At 39.0% G+C, this 25614-nt stretch overlaps 1 protein-coding gene across 3 annotated transcripts in view; it reads left to right on the top strand.

Annotated features, from left to right (window-relative positions):
- PIWIL2 (piwi like RNA-mediated gene silencing 2) overlaps positions 1 to 17773 on the top strand; it is a 74591-nt gene extending 56818 nt beyond the window's left edge. For all 3 annotated transcript variants that reach the window (XM_053900961.1, XM_053900960.1, XM_053900959.1), the window contains 3 exons: positions 15019 to 15272; positions 15846 to 15953; positions 17510 to 17773. In XM_053900961.1, coding sequence (XP_053756936.1) covers positions 15019 to 15272; positions 15846 to 15953; positions 17510 to 17666 — 519 coding nt within the window. In that variant the 3' untranslated portion in view covers positions 17667 to 17773. The remainder of the gene's footprint in view (positions 1 to 15018; positions 15273 to 15845; positions 15954 to 17509) is intronic.
- The last annotated feature ends 7841 nt before the right edge of the window (positions 17774 to 25614 follow it).

The raw sequence follows: 25614 nt of genomic DNA, 5'->3' as shown, positions 1-25614 counted from the left end.
TTGGTTTTGGCTCAGGTCATGATCTTGCAGCTTGTGAGTTCGAGCCCTGCATTGATTGGGCTCTGTGTTGATAGTGTGGAGTCTGCTTAAGATTCCCTCTCTCCCTTCCCCTCCCCCCCCTCCCTCCCTCTCTCTCCCTCTTTCTGTCTCTCTCCCTCTCCCCTCTCCCCCCTCCCCCTCCCTGTCCCTCTCCTTCTCCCTCCCCCTCTCTTTCTGCTTGTCACCCACTTGTTCTGTCTCTCTCAAAACAGACATTAGGAAAAAAAGATGGGCAAAAGACTTGAACACATACCTCACCAAAAAAGTTATAAAAATGGCAAATAAGTATATATATATATACACACACACACACACACACACATACAGACATATATATACACACACATACACACACACACACTCAATATAATACTCAATATAACATTGGGAATTGTAAATTAAAACAATGAGATAACACTACACTACACTCCCATTAGAATGGCCAAAATCCAAAACACTGACAATGCCAAATGTCAATGAGGATGTGAAGAAACAAGAACTCTCATTCATTATTGCTGGTAGGAATGCAAAATGGTATAGATACAGTGGAAGACAATTTGGCAGTTTTTTTTCAAAACTCTATTAAAAATACTCCTGAAGTGCCTTGCTGGCTCACTTGGTAGAACATGCAACTCCTTGATATCATGGTTGTGAGTTCAAGCCCCATGTTGGGAGTGGAACCTACTTAACAAAAAGATATCTCTTACTGTAAGATCCAGCAGTAGCACTTCTTAGTATTTACCCAAATGAGTTGAAAATTTATGTCAGTGCAAAAACTTTCACAAAGGTATTCATTGCAGTATTATCCGTAATTGCTGAAGCTTAGAAGCAACCAAGATGTCCCTCAGGTAAATGGAAAAATAAACTGCAGTACCACCAGACAATGAAATGTTACTCAGCAATAAAAAGAAGTGAGCTACCAATTCATTATGAGATGTGGTAGAACTTGAAATGCATATTACAAAGTGAAAAAAAACCAACCTGTAAAGACTACATACTGCATGATTCCAACTCTAGCACATTCTGGAAAAGACAAAACAATGGAGATAGTAAAGATCAATGGTTGCCAGAGGTATAGGAGTATAAGGAAGGGAAGCATAAATAGGGGGAACACAAGGAATATGCAGGGCTGTGAAACTATTATATATGATACTGCAATGATGGACACATGGCATTATGCATTTGTCGAAGCCTAAAGAACATACAACACAAAAAATGAACCCTAATATAAATTATGGACTTTACTTAATAACAATGTGTCAATATTTGCTCATTAATTGTAACAAAGATACCATCTTAATGTAATATGGTAGTGGGGGAAAACTGTAGGTAGGGGAGGGAGTATGTGGAACTCTGTATTGTCACCTCAATTTTTGTGTGAACTTAAAAGTGGTCTAAAAATAATCTCTTAACATACAGTGAGATACCACCTCACACTACAGTGGCTACAGTTTTAAAAGATACTGTTGTTGAGGATTTGGAGGTACTAGAATCCTCATACATTGCTGATGGGATTGTAAAATGGTGGAGCTACTTTGGAAAACAGTTTGGCAGTTCTTCGGGATGGTAAACATAGAGTTACTGTATGACTCAGCAATTCTCCTAGGTATATACCTCAGAGAATTGAAAACATATGTCCACATAAACACCTGTACACAAATGTTCATACAGTACTATTCATAATAGCTGCAAATGGAAATAATCCAAACTGTCCATGAACAGATGAACTGGCAAACAAAATCTGGTCTATCCCACAATGGAATTTATTTAGCAACACAAAGAAGTTAAGGGCAGATATATACTACAGTATGGATGAACTGTGAAAACATGCTAAGTGAAATTATTTAGTTACAAAAGACCACATGTTCTATGATTCTGTCCAGAATAGGCCAATCCAAAAAAAAAAAAAAAAGAAAGTACACTGATGTGTTCCAAGAGGGGTGGGGGGCAATGTGGAGTGACTGTTAATATGTGTGAGATTACCTGTTGAGGCATCAATGTGTTCTAAAATTAGTGGTGAAGATTGCAAAATTCTATAAACATAAAATCCTTTGAATTTTATACCTTAAAAGGGGTGAGCTTATGGTATAGCAAATTAGAACGAAATAAAGCTGTTCAAAAAAAGAAAACACCTCCAAACCTTCTAGCCACTTTTAGGCACTTTTGTGGAATCATAAAACCAGCAACTGTTGCCAGGGGAAGAACAGATACAGAAGCCTGGTTTATTTCCTTAGGCCCCCATTCTCTCACTGATGCTACCTGGATCTAAGGCCTTCCCCTGAATGTTTATGTACTTGGTCCAGCTTTTCAGTTGTAAGGTTTCCTCAGTATTCCTGGTCCACCACCTGAAGCATTGCAGGCAAGCTTTAAACTCATCATGGCTTTATTTAATATCTATATTTAGATTTATATTTCTAATCCAGCCATTCTCAAATTTTTTGTCTAAGGAACCTTTTGTATTCTTCAAAATTCATGAGTTTTTGTTTATATGGTATATGTCTATCAATAATTACCTTCTTCAGAGTGAAAACTGAGGAACTTTTATTTTTTTTAACTATTTTTTAAGTTTATTTTATTTTTGAGAGAGAGAGAGGGAGACAGAGAATCCCAACAGGCTACATGCTCAGCGCAGAGCCCCACCTGGGCCTTGATCTCGTGAACCATGTGATCATGACCTGAGCTGAAGTCAAGAGTCAGACACTTAACCGACTGAGCCACCAAGATGCCCCTCTTACTGTTATTTTAAATTAAATTTAAAAATATAAAACATTGAAGGCACCTGGGTGGCTCAGTCGGTTAAGTGACTCATTATTTAATTTAGAGCACTATGTTAATTATATCACTGTCAGCACAGAGACTGCTTGGGATTCTCTCTCCCTTTCTCATTGCCCCTCTCCTCCTCAAAATAAATACATAAGCTTAAAAACCAATAAGAAATACTGGCAAGGTTGTGGAGAAAAGGGAACACTTGTGCACTGTTGGTGGGAATGTAAATTGATGCAGTCTCTATGGAAAACAGTATGGAGGTTCCTCAAAAAAATTAAAAATAGGACTACCATATGATTCAGCAATTCCCCTTCTGGGTATTTATCTAAAGAAAATGAAAACACTAACTTAAAGTGGTATATGCAGCATTATTTGCAGTAGCCAAGGTATGGAAACAACGTCATTATCCATTAGTGGATGAATAAAGAAATTGTGGTATATATGTCACCATGGAATATTACTTAGCCATTAAAAAAGAATGAAATCTTGGGGCAGCTGGGTAGCTCAGTTGGTTGAGTGTCTGACTTCGGCTCAGGTACCGATCTCACGGTTCATGAGTTCGAGTCCCGCGTCGGGCTCTGTACTGATAGCTCAGAGCCTGGAGCCTGCTTCAGATTCTTGTCGTTCCCCCTCCCACCCCTCCCCCACTCAGGCTCTGTCTCTCAAAAGTAAATAAAGATTAAAAAAAATTTTTTTTAGGGGCGCCTGGGTGGCTCGGTTGAGCAACTGACTTCAGCTCAGGTCTTGGTCTCATAGTTTGTGAGTTTGAGCCCTGCGTCAGGCTCTGCTGACACCTCAGAGCCTGGAGCCTTCTTTGGATTCTGTGTCTCCCCCTCTCTGCCCCTCCCCTGCTCATGCTCTGTCTGTCTGTCTGTCTCTCTCTCTCGCTCAATAATAAACGTTAAAAAAAATTTTTTTTTAAAGAATGAAATCTTGCCATTTGCAACAACATGGATAGACCTTCAGGGCATTATGCTAAGTGAAATAAGTCCGAGGAAGAAAAATACCATATGACTTTATTTATGTGTGTCATCTTAAAAAACAAAAAAATAAAATACCTAAGTTCATAGAGAGCAGATTGGTAGTTGCAGAGGTGGGGAGCAAGGAGAGTGGACAAAACGGTTGAAAAAAGTTGAAAGGTAGAAGTTATAAAATGATAAAAGTCAAAGAGATGTAAAGAACAGCATTATGACTATAGTTAATAAATATCACATGTTGTATATTTGAAAGTTGCTAACAGACTAGATCTTAAAAGTTCTCATCACAAGAAAAAAATTGTTTTATGTGGTGATGAATGTTAAGTAGATTGATTTTAGTGATGATTTTGCAGTATATATAAATATGAAATAATTATGTTGTACACCTGAAATGAATGTTCTGTATCAATTATATCGTAAAAATAAGAAAAACTGTAAACTCAGTGTATTTTTGTTTTTATTTTACATATTTTTTAAGTAAGCATTATGCCTAACATGGGGCTAGAACCATAACCCTGAGTTCAAGAGTTGTATACTCTACTGACTGCGCCATACAGGTGCCCCAATAATATAACATTTTTTAAATGTTTATTCATTTTTGAGAGAGAATGAGCAGGGGAGGGGCAAAGAGAGAGGGGAAGAGAGGATCCAAAGTGAGCTCCACACGGACAGCTGCGAGCCTGATGTGGGGCTCCAACTCATGAACCATGATATCATGACCTGAGCCGAAGTTGGAGGCTCAACCGACTGAGTGACCCAGGCGCCCCAATAATATAACATTTTTAATTAAAGATAACTATTTCCAAAATGTTTAGTGAGAAGAGAGCCATTGCTTTGCATTTTTGCAAAAGCCTTTAATATTTGGGTTAACAAAATGCAAGTAAATATTCTTTTTTTTTTTTTATGTTTGTTTTTGAGAGAGCACAGGGGAAGGGCACAGAGAGGGGGACAGAAGACCTGAATTAGGCTCTGTGCTGACAGCAGTGAGCCCAATGTGGGGCTTGAATTCACAGACAGAAAATCATTACCTGACCTGAAGTGGAACAGTTAACCAACTGAGCCACCCAGGCACCCCACAAGTTAATAATCTACATTTAATCTGTTGTGATGTCACATATCATTTACTCTCTGGAAAATTCTAGTATATATTTATGAGAGAATTACAGAGAAAATGGCAGATAGTGTAGTAGTAGTAGCAGCAGCAGCAGCAACATATTTTTGACTTTATGGACTCCCTAGAATGTTTCAAGGACTTCTGAGTAGAGAAAGATGGGACCCCAGAGAACACACTAGCCTATAGTGTTCATCTGAACTCCTACTCTTACCTCCAACTACCTACTCGGCCTCTCTAGTTCAGTGTCTCAGGGGTCATTGAAACCTAGTATGTGAGTCTGAATGCCAGTGTTTACTTCTGCTCAAGTGTGAAAATCAAAACCAAGCCACCTCAGCTTTATCACTCGTGATGAGTAATCAGCAGATATTCAGTTCATCAGTTACTTTGCCTGAGCTTAAGAAGCTGGAACTCAGCTCTGATCAACCCTTGTTGCTGCTGATGTGATTCTGGCTGTGGCTAGGACTACGTAGGGCTAAAGTGTTCTTGACTAGTATTTGACTTTAGAGGGGGAAGAGCCAAGGTATTGCCATTGGAATGAAAAGTTGCAGGCAGCTGTAGAATATGTGGTATGGGTTCTTTCTGCTTTTCAGTTCCACCTTCACTTCTCTTTTCTTAGCAGAATTGGGAAGAGATTGGGGCAGAGTGCTAACTTGAGCAAGTGATTATTGTTTAGAGGGGTCTTCCAGATGTCAGCCTGTCCTTCCTGAACCCACAGTTGCCAGTAGCTTGCCTGGCCTCTTCTTTCTTTTTATTTTTTATTTTGATTAGTTCCAATGCTTTATTTTTGCTTTTGTTTCCCTTGCCTAAGGAGACATATCGAGAAGAATGTTGCTATGGCTGATGTCAGAGACATTACTGCCTTTGCTCTCTCTTTTCTAAGGACTTTGAAGTTTTCAGGTCTCACATTGAGGTCTTTAATCCGTTCCAAATTTATTTTTATGTATGATTAAGACAGGTCTAGTATCTTTCTTTTGTATGTTGCTGTCCAGTTTTCCCAACACCATTTGTTAAAGAGACTGTCCTTTTCCTTTCCTGCTTTGTTGAAGATTAATTGGTCATATAGTTATGGGTTTATTTCTGGGTTTTCTATTATGTTCTATTGATATATGTGTCTTATATCTGTGCTAGTACTATACTGTTTTGATTACTGCTTTGTAATAGAACTTGAAGTCCAGAATTGTGTTGCCTCCAGCTTTGCTTTTCTTTTTCAAGGTTGCTTTGGTTGTTCAGGGTCTTCTGTGGTTCCGTACAAATTTTAGGATTGTTTGCTCCAGCTCTGTGAAAAATGCTGCTGGTATTTTCATAGCAATTGCGTTAAATGTGTAGATTGCTTTGGGTAATACAGACATTTTAACAATATTTGTTCTTCTAATCCATAAACATGGAATGTCTTTCCAGTTCCCTTCTATTACTGTATTACTGTCAATTTTTTTCCTTGTCTGTTAATAGTTACTTTATATATTTAGGTGCTTTTTTGTTGGGTGGATAAATATTTATAATTGTTATGTCCTCTTGTTGGATTGTTGCCTTTATCATTATGTAGTGTCCTCCTTTGTCTATTTTGTCTAATACAGATATTACTTCCCTGGCTTTTTTTTCACTTCTATTTCATGATAAATGTTTCTCCATCCATTTGTGGGGGTTATTTTGTAACGTTTATTTATTTTGAGAGAGAGAGAATGCAAGGAGGGGAGGGGCAGAGAGAGAGAGAGAGAGAGAGAGAGAGAGAGAGAGAGAATCCCAAGCAGGCTCTGTGCTGTCAGCATGGAGGCCGACATGGGGCTCAGTCCCATAAAGCATGAGATCCATGACCTGAGCTGAAACCAAGTGTTGGACACTTAACTGACTGAGCCACCCATACACCCCTCCATCCCTTCATTTTCAATCTTTGTGTCTTTATATCTGAAGTGATTTCTCTTGTAGGCAACCTATAGATGGATCTTGCTTTTTTATCCATTCAATAACCCTATGTCTTTTTATTAGAGCATTTAGTCCATTTAAATTTAAATTAATTATTGACAGGTATATATTTATTAACATTTGTTGTTTTATGGTTGTTTTTATAGTTCTTCTCTATTCCTTTCTTCTCTTGCTCTTTTGCCTTGTGGTTTGATGGCTTGTATTCCATTTCCTTTATTTTTTGTGTATCTGTTACAGGTTTTTGATGTGTGGTTACCCTTAGGTTCATATATAACATCTTATGGGTCACTTAAGTTTGAACCCATTCTAAAAGCACTAAATTTTTATTTCCCCACCCCATGGTGTATGTATATGATGTTCTACTTTATATCCTTTTATTTTGTGATTCCCTTGACTGATTTTTATAGATAGAATTTATTTTACTGCTTTTGTGATCCTAATTTTCTTCTATAATGGCCTTTTTTCACTCAAATAATTTCCTGTAATGTTCTTGTAAGGCTGATTTAATGGTGATGAACTTCTTTAAGTTTTGTTTGGAATACTCTTTATCTCTCCTATTCTGAATTAATAACCTTGCTAGGTAGAGTATTCGTAGATGCAGATTTTGTACTTTCATTACTTTGAATATATCATGCCATTCCCTTCTGCCTTGCAAAGTTTCTGCTGAAAAATCAGCTGATAGATAGGCTTTTGAGGTTCCCCTTATATGTAACTGTTTTCTTTTCTCTTGCTTCTTTTTTTTTTCCTTTTACTTTATTTTATTTTGTTTTGTTTTGTCTTGTCTTGTCTTGTCTTGTCTTGTCTTGTCTTGTCTTGTCTTGTCTTGTTTTGTTTTAGAGAGCACATGAGTGGGGAAAAGGAGCAGAGGGAGAGTGAGAGAATCTTAACTGGGCTCCACTGTCAGTGTGGAGCCTGATGTGAGGCTTAACCTCACGTCCCTGGGATCGTGACCTAAGCTGAAATCAAGAATTGGACACTCAACCAATTGAGCCACCCAGGCGTCCTTCTTGTTGCTTTTAAAATTCTCTCTTTAGGGACACCTGGGTGGCTTGGTTGGCTGAGTGTCCGACTTCGGCTCAGGTCATGATCTCACAGTTTGTGGGTTCGAGCCCTGCATCAGGCTCTGTGCTGACAGCTCGGAGCCTGGAGCCTGCTTCAGATTCTGTGTCTCCCTCTCTCTCTGCCCCTCCCCACTCATCCTCTATCTGTCTCTCTCAAAAACAAAACATTAAAAAAATTTCTTTTAATAAAATAAAATTCTCTTTACCACTGCTTTTTGCCATTTCAATTATTACGTGTCTTGGTGTGGACCTCCTTGGGTTAATTTTGTTGGGGACTCTCATTTCCTTTTGTGTATGTTCAATAGCTATTTTGTATGAGGTTACTGTGAGGATTACATTTAATATCCTGAAGTTAAAACACTCTGATTTGAATGTATAGTAGTTTAACTTCAGTAACATATAGAAACATTGCTCCTTTACAGGTCTATCTCTACCTCTTTAGATGTTGATGTCATAAAATTATATACCTTTATATATTTTGTGCCTTCATATATAGACTGATAATCCTTTTAAATACATTTGTCTTTAAATTTTGTAAAAAAGACAAGATTTGGAGTTATAAACCAAAGTTAAATAATACTCGGTCTTAGACTAATGCTTTTTTTTTCTTTAAATTTACTTGAGTCATAAATCATGTAGAAAATTTTTAAATGTAGTACAAACCACTGTTACGATAATACAATGATATGTCACCTTTATTGAAATCTTTATTTCTCTCTATGGCTACACATTACTGTCGAGTCATCTTTTATTTCATCCTACAGGACTCCCTTGACCATTTCTTGCATGGCATGTCTCTTGGCAAGAAACTCTCTGAGCTTTTATCTGGGAATGTCTTAATTTCTTTCTTATTTTTGACAAAGAAATAATTTGCTGGTATAAGTTTTGAGTGGCAGTTTTTCTCTTTTAGCACTTTGAATATATCAACCCACTACATTCTGGTCTCTAGAGTTTCTGATGGGCAGTCTGCTGATAATCTTTTCTGCGTGTAATGATTTTCTTCTATCTTGTTTTCATGATTCCTTTTATCTTCTGCTTTTGAAAATTTAATTGTGTGTATCAGTGTGGTTCTCTTTGAATTCATATCACTTGGAGTTCATTGAGCTTGACTGTTTATATTCATGTGTTTGATCAGATTTAGGAAGTTTTCAGCCATTATTTCTTCAGATATTCTCTCTACCCCTTTTCTCTTTTCTTCATGGGAGTCCCAAGATGCAAATATTGGTCTGCTAGATTGTGTCCTCCAAGTCCTTTAGGCACTGTTCTCTTTTCTTCAGTCTTTTTTATTTGTGAACAATAATTTCCATTATACAATCTTCAGTTTGCTGGTTCGTTCTTCTACCTGCTCAGATCTGTATTTGAATCCATCCAGTGAAGTTGCAATTATGGTACTTTTCAGCTCTGGTAGTTATTTTTGTTTACTTTTTAGGTTTTCTCTTTATTAATACTTCACTTTTTCCAAACATTGTTTACTTTGTCCACACCCCCTTTGGTTCTTTGAGCATCTTTAAGACCATAGTTTTTTAGTTTTGTTTTTACGATTTTAATGTTTATTTTTGAGAGAGATAGAGACAGTGTGTGAGCAGGGGAGGAGCAGAGAGAGAGGGAGACACAGAATTCAAAGCAGGCTCCAGGCTTTGAGCTGTCAGCACAGAGCCCAATGCAGGTCTCGAACTCACAAATCATGAGATCATGACCTGAGCCAAAGTCAGACACTTAATTGACTGAGCCACCTAGGCACCCCTTTAAGACCATTGTTTTAAGGTCTTTGGTCAGTGTAACTGCCATGAGGTTTTCGTCACTGACATTTTTGTTGATTTAATGTTTTCCTTTGGTCCATACTTCCCTGTTTCTTTCTTTGCTCTATGACTTTTGTTGCAAACGACATTTGAATCTAATAATGTGGTAACTTTGGAAATCAGATTGGCCCCCTTCTTCAGGCCTTTGCTCTGTTTGTTACTTTTTATTTCTTGACTGGTGTAGGTTATGATTGTGCTGGAACTTAAGGTCTTTCAGTGTTTTGAGCTTTTATCTGAGCATGCATTGTCACTTTCTGATTTTTGACATTTATGCAGTTGTTTTTGAGTGTTCCAGTCTTTAATGTCTGACTTCCAAAAAAGGATAAAGAGAAAAATGAAGGGTCAGGGGAGGATGGCACTTGCCCATTAAATACCCTGCAAGTCACTTCAGCTGGAGAGTTAGATGCAACAAGAATGGCTGCCAGCCTCTTTGTCTGCACTTCTGTGATCAGAAGCAGCACTCAGAGAACAGATCCCAGTGTTTGTAGGACAGGGCCCTGCAGTGTGGGTGAGCATAGGTATAGGACAGCTTTTGTACCAAGAGTGGAAATTAACCGCAGTTCACTGTCCACATCTTCCCTGGGAAATTGCAAGCCTTCAGCAAACTCCAGAGTTCCAAAATTATTCACATCAGACAGATTCTGCTAGTACATTTGTTATCTAGGTGGGGAGAGAATGTCCTTTTCTTCCTCCTCTGCCATCTCCCCAGAATCCTGTCAGTCTTGTCTGTTCTTGGTAAAATTTCTGCAACCTCAGGCCGCCTCTTCCTGCTACCCACATTCACTCTTGTCATTTGTCTCATGGATGCTTCAGAAATTCACTGCTCCTTTTTGAAGGCTCCTCTCTGTTCAAGTTCATCGAGGCTTTCTTGCTTCCACTGGTCTTTGATAGTCCCATATGTAAGTGTGATTTTTATATTATTTTGATTTTTGTGGTGTTACCATAAGAGTGAAGGGTTTCAGTGTTCTCATTTGACATCCTCACCTGGAAGTGATCTGGTCCTAATACTCATTCTTAATCATCTTTGATCTGTTTTGTAGATGGTCGCCAGAGTAGTTTTCAAATGTATGACTGATAATATAGTGGTCTCTAGTTGTTTTCTTACCCCTTGTCCAGCCACAATCTAGGCCTTTGCTTGTGTTATGCCTGGAAACCTTTTACCCTTCTTTGCTGCCTGAATTATCTGCTGATTCTTTCATTACACCTTTTCCTGAGGCATAATGTTGACTTTTCCCTGCAGACAACAAATGTTATCTTTATTATGTTATTTGTAATTTATTGCAAACATTTACTTTATGTGTCTGTCTCTCCAGTTCTAATTTGAGTTCCATGAACATTTGGATTGTATCAAAGTAATTTTTTAATTTTGTGAGACTAACACAATTGCTTGTATGTAGTGGCATTAAGTGTTTATTTTATGAACGAATGGAGCCATGCCTAAAAGAACATCTCAAACTTTCAACAGATATTTATTTTCTACTTAATCCTTGCCATCGTACTCAGTGCTAGCAATACAAGTCAAACAGGCACAGTCCTGCTTTCAAGGTACTCATTAATTTATTATTAATTTATTTACTCTTGTACTGAAGTGGTTTAATAATACACATTTAACATTTATGTTTCAATATTGTGATTTGTCTTATATCCTGACCCTTGTCTAGACCCTAATCTTAACCATTTATGAAATAAAAGAGTATGGATTAGATGACCTAGAAGAGTTACCATTGTTGACTATTACTAGATTTTTAAGCTCCTTGATAACAGGAATCATCTTTCACTTCTACTGGCAGCTTATATTATAGGGCCAAGTATAGTATCTCACACTGAGTGGTTGCTTAGCAAATTTTAAAGAAAGAGGTGATGTCAGTGAATACTTCAGATGAATTTGATTCTATTTTTCACTCCATTTATCTCGTTATGTTACTTCTCGATGCTTTGGAATATCTGTATTTCCTTAATCTAGTGCATTCTGAACAACTTTTAAAAATATATGCAGTTGGCTGTTGAGCAATGCAAGGGCTAGGAGTACTTATTACCCCCCATGCAGTCAAAAAACTGTATACCTTTTGACTTCTCAAAAACGTAACTACTAATAGCCTGCTGTTGACCAGAAGCCTTACCAATAACATAAACAGTAGATGAAACACATATTTTGTATGCTAAAGGCATTATATGCTGCATTCTTACAATAAAATAAGAGAAAAAAAATATTAAGAAAATCATACAAAAGAGAAAATGCATTTACAGTAATGTACTATATTGAAAAAATTCACATATAAGTGGACCCACACAGTTTAAACTCATGTTGTTCAAGAGTCAACTGTGTATATTTTTTACTTTATCCCCCTTAACAACTCTGACAAGAAGGCAAGGTGGTGGTTTATCTCCATTTTTCAACTGAGGAAACAGTGTTCTGAGATCATAGCCAAGGAACAGCAGAATCATACTCAGTCCCAGGTCTCCTGACCCCAGACCATTGGACTGCCACTCTGTTTCCTTCTCTGAAATGACGGTTTCTTCCTGATCTAAGTACCCCTGGTGTCTACCTTTTAACATAGTGTATCAGTAAGGGATCTTTGAGAAGTCATAGAAATGTGTTACCTTTAGCAAAGTGAGAATTAATTGGTAAAATCATGGAGAGTCTCAGATGATTGGTGAGAAGGCTTAACATCAAACTGGGAAATGGACAGGAGTCAGGGTAGCTCCTGGAGTTCCAGAAGCAGGGACCTAAAGAGATACCACCACAGAGGGACCATACTCCAAGTGATTTTCATTATCTGCTCAAGATTAAAAGCAAGGAGGTGCATTATGCTGGCATAACTTGGGTCATCTTTATGTCCTTTGATTAGTGCAGTGGTCCTCAGCTGGTGGCAGTTATGTCCTCCCAGTGGGCAATGTCTAGAGGCATTTTTAGTGGGGGGCGATTGCTACTGGCATCTAATGGGTAGAGGCCAGGAATACTTCTAAACATTGTCAGCCCCCCAAAACAGAATAATCTAGCTCCATAGATCATGAGTGTTGAGATATCCTGGATTAGGGGAAGGCACCTCAATTAATAGTCCCAGCAGACTTATCCTGTTGAGGGGAGAAGGAAACTAAACGTTCTTACCAAAAATGATAGAATAGATTCTGGACAGCCAAAGACAACACAAAAACAGAAAAGTCATACAAACAAGAGCAATAATTACAGTTTGGGACTGTGAGGTGAATTACACATTTGTAAATGTAATACTTGAGGTGTCTCAAAAAAAGGCACATTTATAAAAATATTTGAAATTCTGAGCTTTAACTTCAGCAAGATTCTAGGGGATTATTTTTAAAAAGGATTCTTTGAGGGGCGTCTAGTTGGCTCAAGTTGTTTGAGGTTCTGACTCTTGATTTCAGCTCAGGTCATGATCTCACGGTTCATGGGATCGAGCCCTGCATTGGGCTCCGTGCTGACAGCCTAGAGCCTGCTTGGAATTCTCTCTCTCCTTCTCTCTGCCCCTTTGCCACTTGCATGTGCACGCTCTTTCTCTCTCTCTTTCTTTCTCTCAAAATACGTACTAAAATAAACATTTTTTTAAAAAGGGTTCTTTGGGGGCACCTGGGTGGCTCAGTCAATTAAGTGTCTGACTCTTGATTTCAGTTCAGGTCATGATCTTATGGTTGTGAGATCAAGCCCTGTGTCCAGCTCTGCGCTGTAAGCGCAGATTTTTGGGATACTCTTTCTCCCTTTTTCTGACTCTTCCCCACTTTTTCTCTCTCTCAAAAATAAACATTTAAAAAATTTTTGTTTAATGTTTATTTATTTTTGAGAGAGACAGAGTGTGAGCAGGGGAGGGCCAGAGGGAGATGGAGACACAAAATCTGAAGCTGTCAGCACAGAGCCTGACACGGGGCTGGAACCTACTAGCTGTGAGATCATGACCTGAACCAAAGTTGGACACTTAACAACCAAGCCACCCAGGTGCCCCAAGTAACCATTTTTTTTAAAAAAAAGGATGCTTGGGGCGCCTGGGTGTTTCAGTAGGTTAAGCATCCAACTTTGGCTTGGTCATGATCTCATGGTTTGTGAGTTTGAGCCCTACGTCAGGCTTTCTGCTGTCAACACAGAGTCCACTTTGGATCCTTTGTCCCCCTCTTTCTTTGCCCCTCTCCCACTCAACGCTCTTTCTTCCTCTCTCTCTCTCTGTCTCTCAAAAATAAATAGAACATTTAAAAAAAATAGGATTCTTTGAATTGAAACTTAAAAAGAATAAATGTATAAAGAATGTATAGTGTATATATATTTAATTCAGTAATAATTTAGGTTTCTGAGGGGAATTGTGAATAACCTATACGACTTGATTAGAATCAAACTACCATTTACGGACTGTGGACTAAACTAAAGCACTTTTCAGGGAACTTCTAGTTTAAAGTTAGAACAGCTTAGGGGCACCTAGGTGGTTCAGTTGGTTAACCATCTGACTCTTGATTTCAGCTCAGATCATGATTTCATGGTTGTGAAATAGAATCATGTGTCAGGCTCAGGGCTGGGTGTGGAGCCTACTTAAGATTCTCTCTCCCCCTCTCCCTCTGCACTTCCCCTGCCTGTGTACATGAGCATTCTCTCTCTCTTTCCCTCTCTCTCTCTCTCTCTCTCTCTCCCGAAAAAAAAAAGAACAGCTTATTCTCTTGAACTATTGAAATCAAACACAGCTAGAACATAATAATATTCTCTAAATGGGAAAAGCATTATTCTTCAAACTGATTGAATATCCAGCATCCAAATTTGATTTGGATCCATGGATAATTTACCATAACTGTATGCTAATTTTAATTATTTAGTAAAAATGTTTCACATTATACCTGATTGTAGGATAATATTTTGTAAGGGATCCTTTCACTTGTTAGCAACTTTAGATGTTGCTTGTACATAAAAATGTGAAGAAGATGGATCTGTGGGTTGTGCAGTCCTATGTTAGAATTTCTCTAACACTTACCTTGTTCTTTGCCTAAATGGTAATTCATGTGAAATACAAGTCAAAGGAAGGTTGATTCATCCCATAATTTTCCTACCATTTCTTTCAACTTTGTTCATATTTTTTGAGTATGGGCCTTATGTATGTGACTCATCACTGGCTTATTTTACTTTCATAGTTTATAACACTTTTGCTGTACCAGGTCTGTTTTACTACCCTGAGGAAGTCTAGAAATGACTAGAAGCTTTTCCTCCCTTCCCTTCTGACATGGTGGCTTTGGGCCCAGCTGTCAGAGGGACCTACTGCCAGATTGCCAAGCTGTGTGCTGAGTGAGCTTCATACTGCCTGCGGTCATCAACCCCAGACTCCATAGTTCACCTCAGGAGGGTGTCGTTTCAGGTGAACCACTGTCTCCCAGAGAAGATTGTGGTATACCGTGATGGAGTGTCTGATGGCCAACTAAAGACAGTTGCCAACTATGAGATTCCTCAGCTACAGAAGTGTTTTGAAGCTTTTGAGAATTATCAGCCCAAGATGGTAGTATTTGTAGTTCAGAAGAAAATCAGTACCAATTTGTACCTGGCTGCTACCGAGCACTTTGTGACTCCCTCCCCTGGGACTGTGGTAGATCATACCATAACAAGCTGTGAGTGGTAAGTGGGGAAAACATTATATTTCAGCAAGAATAGGTTGGAGGGGTTATTTGTTTCTTGGGTATTGGAATGGGGAGGTTGACTAGAGAGATATGGAATGGAATCCCCAGAGATTTTATGGTCATAAAATATTTTCAAAACAACTGAAGAACAAACCAACAATAAATCTTTTACCTCTTAAGTATAAAATATTGAACGCACATTCTTTTCCTAAGATTATGTATACTTTTAACTTTCTGCACACAGATTTGGTAGTTTCTGCTACCATTCCCTTTTTTTTTTTTTTTTTAACAATTTTAAGTAATTTTACACTCAACGTGGGACTCAAACTTACAACTCTGAGATGAAGAGTCACACACTATTAACTGAGCCAATCAGGTACCCCTCTAATACCATATACTGTTGAGTCCAGATTCCTGAGCTGTAATATGGTTTGGTCTGTGTGTATCCTTGATCCAGTCATTTGACCTCTCTGAGCCTTAGGTGAAGGAGGCAAAATGATCACCAAGATCTTTTTCAGCTCTCTTTGGCCAAATCTGACCGTATCATTCCTTTGTATTTTTTCCTTCCTAGGGTGGACTTCTACCTTCTTGCCCATCACGTACGGCAGGGTTGTGGCATTCCTACCCATTATGTCTGTGTTCTCAACACTGCAAACCTGAGTCCTGATCACATGCAGAGGTGAGCTGACCAATAACTTACTCTTTCTCATAATTAATCATGGCCAACTAGCTAAGATGGGGTCACTGCCACCTGACTGGAATATTTACCCTTTAATTTTTTTCATGTCTTTCATAATGGTATTTTTTTTGAAGAGTGATTGGTAATTCCTGTGCACTTTAAAATTACTTGAAGAACTTAAAACAAAACATTGGTAAAGCTGATGCCCAGGCTTTACCCCAAGCATTCTTAGGCATTCGTATTTTAAGAACTGCTCTGGGGGCGCCTGGGTGGCTCAGTCGGTTAAGCTGCCAACTTTGGCTCAGGTCATGATCTCGCGGTCTGTGAGTTCGAGCCCCGCGTCAGGCTCTGTGCTGACAGCTCAGAGCCTGGAGCCTGTTTCAGATTCTGTGTCTCCCTCTCTCTGACCCTCCCCCGTTCATGCTCTGTCTCTCTCGGTCTCAAAAATAAATAAACGTTAAAAAAAATTAAAAAAAAAAAAAAAAGAACTGCTCTGGGGGTGCTTGGGTGGCTCAGCTGGTTAAGAGTCTGAATTTTGATTTCTGCTTAGGTCATGATCTCATAGTTCATGAAATCAAGCCCCACATCCGCTCTGTGCTGACAGCAGGGAGGCTGCTTGGGATTCTCTCTCTTTGGCCCTCCTCTGCTCACTTGCATGTGCTTGCACACACTCTTTCTCTCTCTCTCAAAATAGATAAACATTTTTAAAATTTTATTTTACTTAAAACAATTTTTCAATTTTCTAATGTTTATTTATTTTTAAGAGAGAGAGAGAGACAGAGTGTAGGGGCGGGGGGAGGAAGAGAGAGAGAGGGAGACACAGAATCCAAAGCAGGCTGTAGACCCTGAGCTGTCAGCACAGAGCCCAATGTGGAGCTCAAACCCACGAGTTGTAGATCATGGCCTGAGCTGAAGTCAGATGCTCCACTGACTGAGCCATCCAGGGGCCCCTTATTTATTTATTTTTGAGAAAGAGAAAGTATGAGTTGGGGAGAGGCAGAGAGAGGAGAGAGAGAGCATCCCAAGCAGGCTTGCACTGTCAGAGCAGAGCCTGACACGGGGCTCAAACCCATGAATCGAAGTCAGAAGCTCAACCAACTGAGCCACCCAAGTGCTCCAAACATTTTTTTAAAAAATAATTCTTTTAAGAAAAGAAACTACTCTGGATAATTACAACACACAGCCAGTTTTGAGACCCAATGTCATTGGGCTCAGATTATTTCAGTACTTTGCTGGGGTACTTAACGCATTCTTCAGCCTATTCTTGAGGCAAAAAAAAAAAAAAAAAAAAAAAGTTCTGTTGTTTTCCTTGTTTCAGTCTAAAAATGAGGGTACCTAAAGTGAGGGAATTTATCCATGTCCTCTTACTTACAAATAGAAATGAAATTAAATAATTCCACTTAAAAGTAATGATTCCCAAAAGTTGCATCATGTATTTCTTAGTTCCCCAGTTTTCTGGAAAGCATGCTGTGTGTCATACACCCATTAGTACCTAATCATGTCCCAAAATTAAAGGTGGAGAGTGATTTGGATCCTATTTTCTTCTTGGCCTACAGGTTGACTTTCAAGCTGTGCCACATGTACTGGAACTGGCCTGGCACCATCAGAGTCCCAGCTCCCTGCAAGTATGCCCACAAGCTAGCTTTTCTGTCAGGACAGATCTTGCATCATGAACCAGCCATCCAGCTGTGTGAAAACCTGTTCTTCCTGTGACTGGGCAGCCAGGATATGGGTGCTTAGGGAGATTAGACTTCTGAACTCAGCTGCAACTCAGACAGGATCAAGAGGGACCCAAGGGGTTTTTGTGTTGGCGGTGGGTTGTTGTGGTTTTTTTGTTTTTTGTTGTTTTTTTTTTTTACCAACCTGGTAGAATAAGATTTCTTTTTTCTTTTTTTTTCTCTTTTATACCTGATATCACCAAGAAGTAAGTTCCATTTCTAAATATCAGCTGGAAATTTCCTTGTTGCCTTTGTAGAGCAAGTGGTGGCAGTACAGGTCCTGTATATATGGAGGGGGTGAATACAAGGGAACCTCTAAAAGCCCCCATAGCCAACATGAGCTGTGGAAACCTGCAGAAACAGCAGTTACATCTTGTAAGTTATGCTTACTAAGCACTTCCTATTTCTGTGCCAGAGGTGATAATGAATGAAGTCATTCCGAGTTTCTTTTTTTTTTTTTTTTTTTTTTTCAAATTTTTTTTTCAACGTTTTTTTATTTATTTTTGGGACAGAGAGAGACAGAGCATGAACGGGGGAGGGGCAGAGAGAGAGGGAGACACAGAATCGGAAACAGGCTCCAGGCTCCGAGCCATCAGCCCAGAGCCTGACGCGGGGCTCGAACTCACAGACCGCAAGATCGTGACCTGGCTGAAGTCGGACGCTTAACCGACTGCGCCACCCAGGCGCCCCCCGAGTTTCTTGAAGTAGAGAGTTACTTTATTTGGGCAACTGAGAAAGGTAGTAAAAACACCTGTGAGGCAAAGTTTTTCTAGATATTGCGATTGCTGGTAAGTGTGAAAGGCACGTAGTAAAACCAGCTGGTGGCGTAGTCAAGTCCTACTGACCTAATCTTGTCTGGGAATTGAGTTTATGACACCTGTGCCTTGAGTTGGCTTTGAAGCTTTGAAAGGGGCATTTAGCCATTCCTTGGCCTCCTGAGAAAGGCCAGATGAAGTTTTTTTCTGTATATTTTAGTTGCTTTACAGTGTACCATGTTGATTTCTTCCTACACCACCTCCCCCGCCCACCCCCCTGACACACATTGGCTCTTTGTTATTGATCTTTAATAAAGTTTCAGCTTTTAAATTAAGAATCAGAACACGGTGAAATTCAACAGCTAGGAAGATTCATGATGGAGTGAGTCTTTCTTAAACCTTTTTCCTGGATGTGTGGCCTTCTTTTCGTTGATGTGTTTGTAAATGGAATCACTCATTTCCCTTGCTCAATAACCTATTCCTGGCTGTTGGCTCATATTGTTAGGAATTTTTCTGAATCCAGCTTAAGATTTCCAAAAGTCAGCTTTGGAAAACATGACACTCCTGCCAGAGTCCAGACATTTCAGCTTAGAAAATTGTCAATATGCCTGTGGGGTTTTTTTGTGTTTATTTTTCCCTGTTTTAAAATCCTCTGACCCCTTCAGGGTTAATTCAGTTTTAACTTGCTTTAACTGGTTTTAAACGCCAATTTTATTTACCCATTTCAAATTTGTATTTATTTATTTATTTTTTGGTGTGATGGCAGGGAGGGGACAAAGCAGAAACTCCCATTTTATATAATAGTGTCTGAGAAGAGAAACTTTAGCTTAAAACTCCTTAGAAGAATAAAAGCAAGCAAGTTTTCAGTTTGTTGCAGTGCCCCACAGAGGTTGAGGAACTTTGAATGAGTGTTGCTAGTGCACTCCTAGTTTCATTTAGAGTGTGGGACATAGGGCAAGGCTAAAGCCTGGAATTTAAAACCCACTGAATCAAACAAATTGGACCACTGGTCTCCGTCTCAACAGATCAGCTTTCTGATTCTCTGTGGAAGCATTTTGAATTTCTCTTTTGAAGTTGGATTTCCTAATACTCATTTTCTCTTATATAATCAGAAAAGACAAATGCTTGAATATAATACAAAATTTCTTCACTTTTTATTCCTGTTCTCTTGCCATTTTTTTCAGTCTTAATGTGCAATGATTGGGCTGTGGGGTGGGAAATAAATAAAAACAAATTTGTATAAACATGTAGTTGTGTTTGAAATAGTGCTGTTGATATATTGATATAGTTCTTTTCCTTTGTAGAGCTGTATAGCATTTGTTAGAATTACTGATTTATTACTCAGCAAGCAAGGTGCAGCTTCAGTAATATTAGGTAATTTCACTGTGATCTGGTAGTAAGATTTCTTGGAAAATAAGACTAATAGTCTTACTTCTGGGACAATTGAGGGGTGTGTGTGTATGTGTTGTTTTTCAAATCTGTTTTCCCATCAGACAGTTTCTATTAGCCTATGTGAAAGCTCCAAGAGTGGCCTCTTCTCTCCCCTTATTCTAATGCTTGCCCTTCTTTCCATATACTTTACAGTGTGTCTGTACCCCCTTAAAAATACCTTCCCAAAGCACCCTGGTTGCTTGCTTCACTACTACACCTCTTTCAGTTTATTTAGAAACTCCATTCTGAAATGGTGCAGTGCTTCTTGAACTTATTCTCAAGAGAACCAATTTTTTAAAAAGTAGGCTCTTTGCCCAACATGGGACTTGAACTCATGACCCCAGATCAAGAGTCACATGCTCTACGGACTGAACCATCTAGCCACCCCTAGACAGAACCTAATTTCTGTACAATGTTATAGGACCCTTTTCATTGGGCAACATTTTGTTGAATGATGTGAAAAAGGAAGAAGTTTTTTAAATGTCTTTCTACATTGAAAACAAAATTTGTGCCTGAAATTTCTCAGTGATTTGAGATTATTGGAGAAGACCCTACTTTCACTTTGTGGCTCCATACCTAGCTTTATCTGAGTTTCTTAGTTTTCCTGTCTGGATTTATTTTGTTTCTTTAAAAAATGAGGAAAATCAAGAGAATGAGAAAATGACCCATAGACTAGGAGAAAGTATTTGCCAAAAATATTGGTAAAAGACTTATCCAAAATATACAAAGAACTCTTAATAGGAAGAAAACAAACAGCCAGATTAAAAATTGGGCAAAAGACATGATCAGACTTCTCATTAAAGATATATACTTGGTAGGGGCGCCTAGGTGGCCCAGTTGGTTTAGAATCTGACTTCGGCTCGGGTCATGATCTCACAGTTCATGGGTTCGAGCCCGTCGTCAGGCTCTGTGCTGACAACTCAGAGTCTGGAGCCTTCTTCCGATTCTGTGTCTCCCTCTCTGCCCCTCCCCCACTCACACTTTGTCTCTCTCTCAAAAATAAACATTAAAAACTTAAAAAAAAAAAAAGATATACACTTGGCAAATAAGTATATGAAAAGATGCTGAGCATCACATGTCAGTACAGAATTACAAATTAAAACAAGATACACACCCAGTAGAATGGCCAAAATCCAGAACACTGACAAAATCAAATGTTGACAAGGATATGGAACTTCTGTTCATTGCTGGTAGGAATGCAAAATGGTACAACCACTTAGGAAGACAGTTTGGCAGTTTTTTTACATACACTCCAAAAGAGGTAACGCTGACTGAATGTATAAAAAAGCAAGATCCATGTATATGCTGCCTAGAAGAGACTTAACTTCAGACCTAAAGACACCTGCAGGCTGAAAGTGAAGAGATGGAGAAGCATTTATCATGCAAATGGAAGTGAAAAGAAAGCTGGCATAACACTACTTGTCATCAAACAAAATAGACTTTAAAAGAAAGACTAATAAAAGTCAAGGGGCTGCCTGGTTGACTCAGTTGGTGGAGCATGCTCTTGATCTTGTGAGTTCGAGCTCCACATTGGGGGTAGAGATTACTTAAAATAATAAAATGGTTAAAGTAGCAAAGGTTATGTGTGCTTTGTTCCAGTTAAAAAAAATTTTTTTTTTTTTTTAATTTTTTTTTTTTTTTTTCAACGTTTATTTATTTTTGGGACAGAGAGAGACAGAGCATGAACGGGGGAGGGACAGAGAGAGAGGGAGACACAGAATCGGAAACAGGCTCCAGGCTCTGAGCCATCAGCCCAGAGCCTGACGCGGGGCTCGAACTCACGGACCGTGAGATCGTGACCTGGCTGAAGTCGGACGCTCAGTTAAAAAAATTTTTTAAGCAAAAATGGACACGATATGGGGCGCCTGGGTGGCTCAGTCGGTTGAGCAACTAACTTCAGCTCAGGTTATGATCTCAGGGTTCGTGGGTTCAAGCCCCACGTGAGGCTCTGTGCTGACAGCTCACAGCCTGGAGCCTGCTTCGGATTCTGTGTCTCCCTCTTTCTCTGCCCCTCCCCTGCTCATTCTGTCTCTTTCTATCAAAAATAAATGTTAAAAATCTAAAAAATAAATGGACACTATATGTTCATAAAGGGAACAATCCATCATGAAGATATAAAAATTGTAAATATACACCCAAGGTGGGAGCACCCAAATACATAAAGTAACTAATAACTAACATAAAGAAAGTAATTGATAGTAATATAATGGTAGTAATATAATGGTAGCAGGGGACTTTAATACCCCACTTAGATCAATGGATAGATCACCCAAACAGAAAATCAAGAAGGGAATGGTGGCTTTGAATGACACATTGGACCAGGTGGACCTAACAGCTATATTCAGAACATTCCAGCAGAATAACACATTCTTTTCAAGTGCACATGGAACATTATCCAGAACAGATTACATGGTAGGCCACAAAACAAATCTTAACAAATTCAAGAAGATGAAGTCCTGCCGTGCATCTTTTCTGACCATGGTCTGAAATTAGCAATCAACCACAAGAAAAAAATCTGGAAAAGACACAAATACATGGAGGTAAATAACATGCTACTAAACAATGAATTGGTCAAAGAAGAAATCAATGAGAAAATTAAAAAATGCACGGAGAGACAAATGAAAACACAGCAACACAAAATCTTTGGGATGCAGCAAAAGGTGTTCTAAGAGAGAAGATTATAGCAATATAGGCCAACCTCAAGAAACAAAAATTCAAATTAATGACCGAACTTCACACCTAAAGGACTAGAAAACAAAACCGAAAACCAGTAGAAGGAAGGAAATAATAAAGATTAGAGCAAAAATAAATGAAATAGAAACTAAAAAAAAAAAAAAAATCAATGAATTCAGGATCTTTCTCTGAAAAGACAAAATTGATAACCCTTTAGCCAGACTCCTCAAAAACTAAACCTACTCTTACCATATTCTCTGGCAGTCAGTCACACTCCTTGGTATTTGCTATTTGCTCAAATGTGTTGAAAACTTATGTCCACACAAAAACCTGCATGCAGATGTTTATAGCAGCTCTGTCTGTTAACTGCCAAAACTTGGAAGCAACCAAGATGTCCTTCAGTGGGTGAAAGGATAAATAAAATGTGGTACATCCAGATAATGGAATATTATTCAGCAGAAAAAAAAAATCATGCCACAAAAAGACATGGAAGAAACCTAAATGTTTATTACTAACTGAAAAGCCAATGTGAAAAGGTATATACTGTGTGATTCCAAATATTCTGGTGAAGGGAAAAACCATGGAGACAGTGAAAAGATCAGGGTTGGGGAGAGAGAGGGATCAACAGGCAGAGCTCAGAAGGTTTTTAGGGCAAGGACATTTCTGTATGATATTGTAATGATGGATAGATGTCATTATATATTCATCCAAACCTGTAGAATGTGAAACATTAAGCATCAACCCTGATATAAATTATGGACTTTGGGTGATTATGATGTGTCAATGTAGGTTCATCAGTTGTGACACATGGGTCATTCTGGTAGGGGATATTGGTAGTGGGGGAAGCTGTGTGTACATGGGAAATCTCTACTTTCCACTCAGTTTGTGTGAACCTTAAATTGCTCTAAAAAATAAAATATTTTTTTTTATGTGAGTGAACTAGGGAGACCTCTGGCAACATGGCAGACTGAACTGACCATACTGACAAATGTTGGCCAAAATAGAAAAAAAGATTTTTTCCTTCGGTTAGGTAGCTGAATTTGGGGGGAAATGGAATGGGGAATGGGAAAGGAAAAAGGAAAGAAAATATCAAGGTACAAAGAAAGGGAAGCCAGAATGGTAATAGCTGATTCCAACACAGCTCCCAGGGATACAGACAAAAATGCAGGAGCAGGAGCCCCCAGGATTCTTGTTCCAGTTAAGGATAGAAGATACGGTCTCACACCGTATGAGGTACAGGATGGCAGGACTGAAATCTCTTGGATGAAGAGAGCTGGAATCTAGAAGGGGAGTCAAGGGTCCCTGCCAACCATCAGCAGCAAGGAACTCCGGGGTAAAAAGGCATTCGTGAGAGATCTCAAAGCTTGGGCCACATGTAGGTATGTGCAGGCTGAATTTATATTAGGAGCACGTGGAAGGATCACAAGCTGAAAAATTACCACGAAGATTGGCTCAGACTGGTGAGAGACGCTGAGCCCTGCAGAAACAAGTGCAAAGTCAATTGAATTGCAGCCCAAAGAGGTATAAATGGGAACTATGCAAGAAAAGTGACCGGAGGAGGAAAAAAAGAAAATGAGAAAGTTGATGTTTGTCTGATAGGAGCTCTTGCAGCTTGGAGAATGAGTGACACAATATGAAAAGGTAGGATTTTCCAGAATTCAAGACAAATATCAATCCTCTACTTGGAGAAACTGAGGATAAAGAAAAGCACATTCACTTCTAGATGTACTGTAGTGAAACTATAGAACCCTAAAGACAGAATCTTAGCAACAGTTAAGAGGTGAAAGACATTGCTTATGAAGTTCATCAAACTAGCAGCAGACTGTCCTCATTCAACAATAGATGCTTAACACAAAAGGAATAATAAAAATGCAGCATCAACTTAGAATTCTTTTCCCAGCTAAACATTCATGCAAGGGATAGGGCAAAAACAATGATATTTTCTAATAAAGATCAGAGCAGAAATTAATGAAAGAATAGAAAAACGAGAGAAAATCAACAAAATCAATTTTGAAAATATTTAAAAAGCGGGCAAACCTCTAGCTAGTTTGGCAAAGAAAGAAAAGACTCAAATTACTAAAATCAGGAATGAAGGATAGGGGATTACTGACCTGACAGAAATAAAAAGGATTATAAGGGAATACTATGAACAATTGTATGCCAACAAACTAAGTTATCTTAGACGAAATGGGAAAATTCCTATAGTTGTTACTTAATCAAGTGTTATTTTTACCATTTGGCTTTTTTTTTTTTTTTTTTTTGTCTGCTGAAAGCATTAGATGAGAACAGAAATGACTGAGGCTGAAAGGATTCTAGCTCTTTTGGCTGACAGAGTGTGGAGTGCTGGTGCTCTGACATGATTTTGGGTAAACCAGAAACTTACATTTCCTCTGATCCTCTTAAATTCATTAAAACATTCAAAAACATGAAAAACTTGGAACGCCTGAGTGGTTCAGTCGGTTGAATGTCCAGCTTCAGCTCAGGTCACGATCTCACGCCCCGTGAGTTGGAGCCCTGTGAGTTGAAGCCCCGCGTGGGACTCTGTGCTGACAGCTCAGAGCCCGCAACCTGCTTTGGTTTCTGTGTCTCCATCTGCCTCTGCCCCACCGCCACTCGTTCTCTCCCTCTCTGTCTCTTTCCCCCCTCCTCTCTCTTTCCTTCCCTCAAAAGTAAATAAACATTAAAAAAAAATTTTTTTTTTTTTTTAATTAACATGGAAAACTCATTTTTCCCCTTGAAACTGTCTTACCTGGTCATTGGTTTCTCTCTCCAGTCTCTTTCAACTGTTCTGAGAGCTGAGGAGTAGAAAGGGGATCTTTGGCCCACCCTGCTGATCAAGTTGCCTACCTTGTCAACAGAAACCACAGAGCGAATTTTTGTTTTCTGAGTCCCCATCCCATTTTATACACACTCATAGCTGGGGTTTTATTTCTCTGGCTTCTTCCCCAAGGCTGTTTCATTGGCTTCAGCTATGGGTAATCTGCATATCTTTTGGCTGCTGGCTGTGGTACCTTGTCAAAAGGGAAATAGTCAAGAAAATGTCAGGGTTTTGTGCTTAGTTCCCTTAAATATCATCCAACTTCA

The sequence above is a fragment of the Panthera pardus genome, unplaced genomic scaffold, assembly GCF_024362965.1.
Source record: "Panthera pardus isolate Hobbes unplaced genomic scaffold, ASM2436296v1 HiC_scaffold_13, whole genome shotgun sequence".
In the NCBI taxonomy this organism is placed as follows: domain Eukaryota; kingdom Metazoa; phylum Chordata; class Mammalia; order Carnivora; family Felidae; genus Panthera; species Panthera pardus.
Note: the sequence above shows the minus strand (reverse complement) of the source record. Positions and strands in the feature narration are given on the sequence as shown.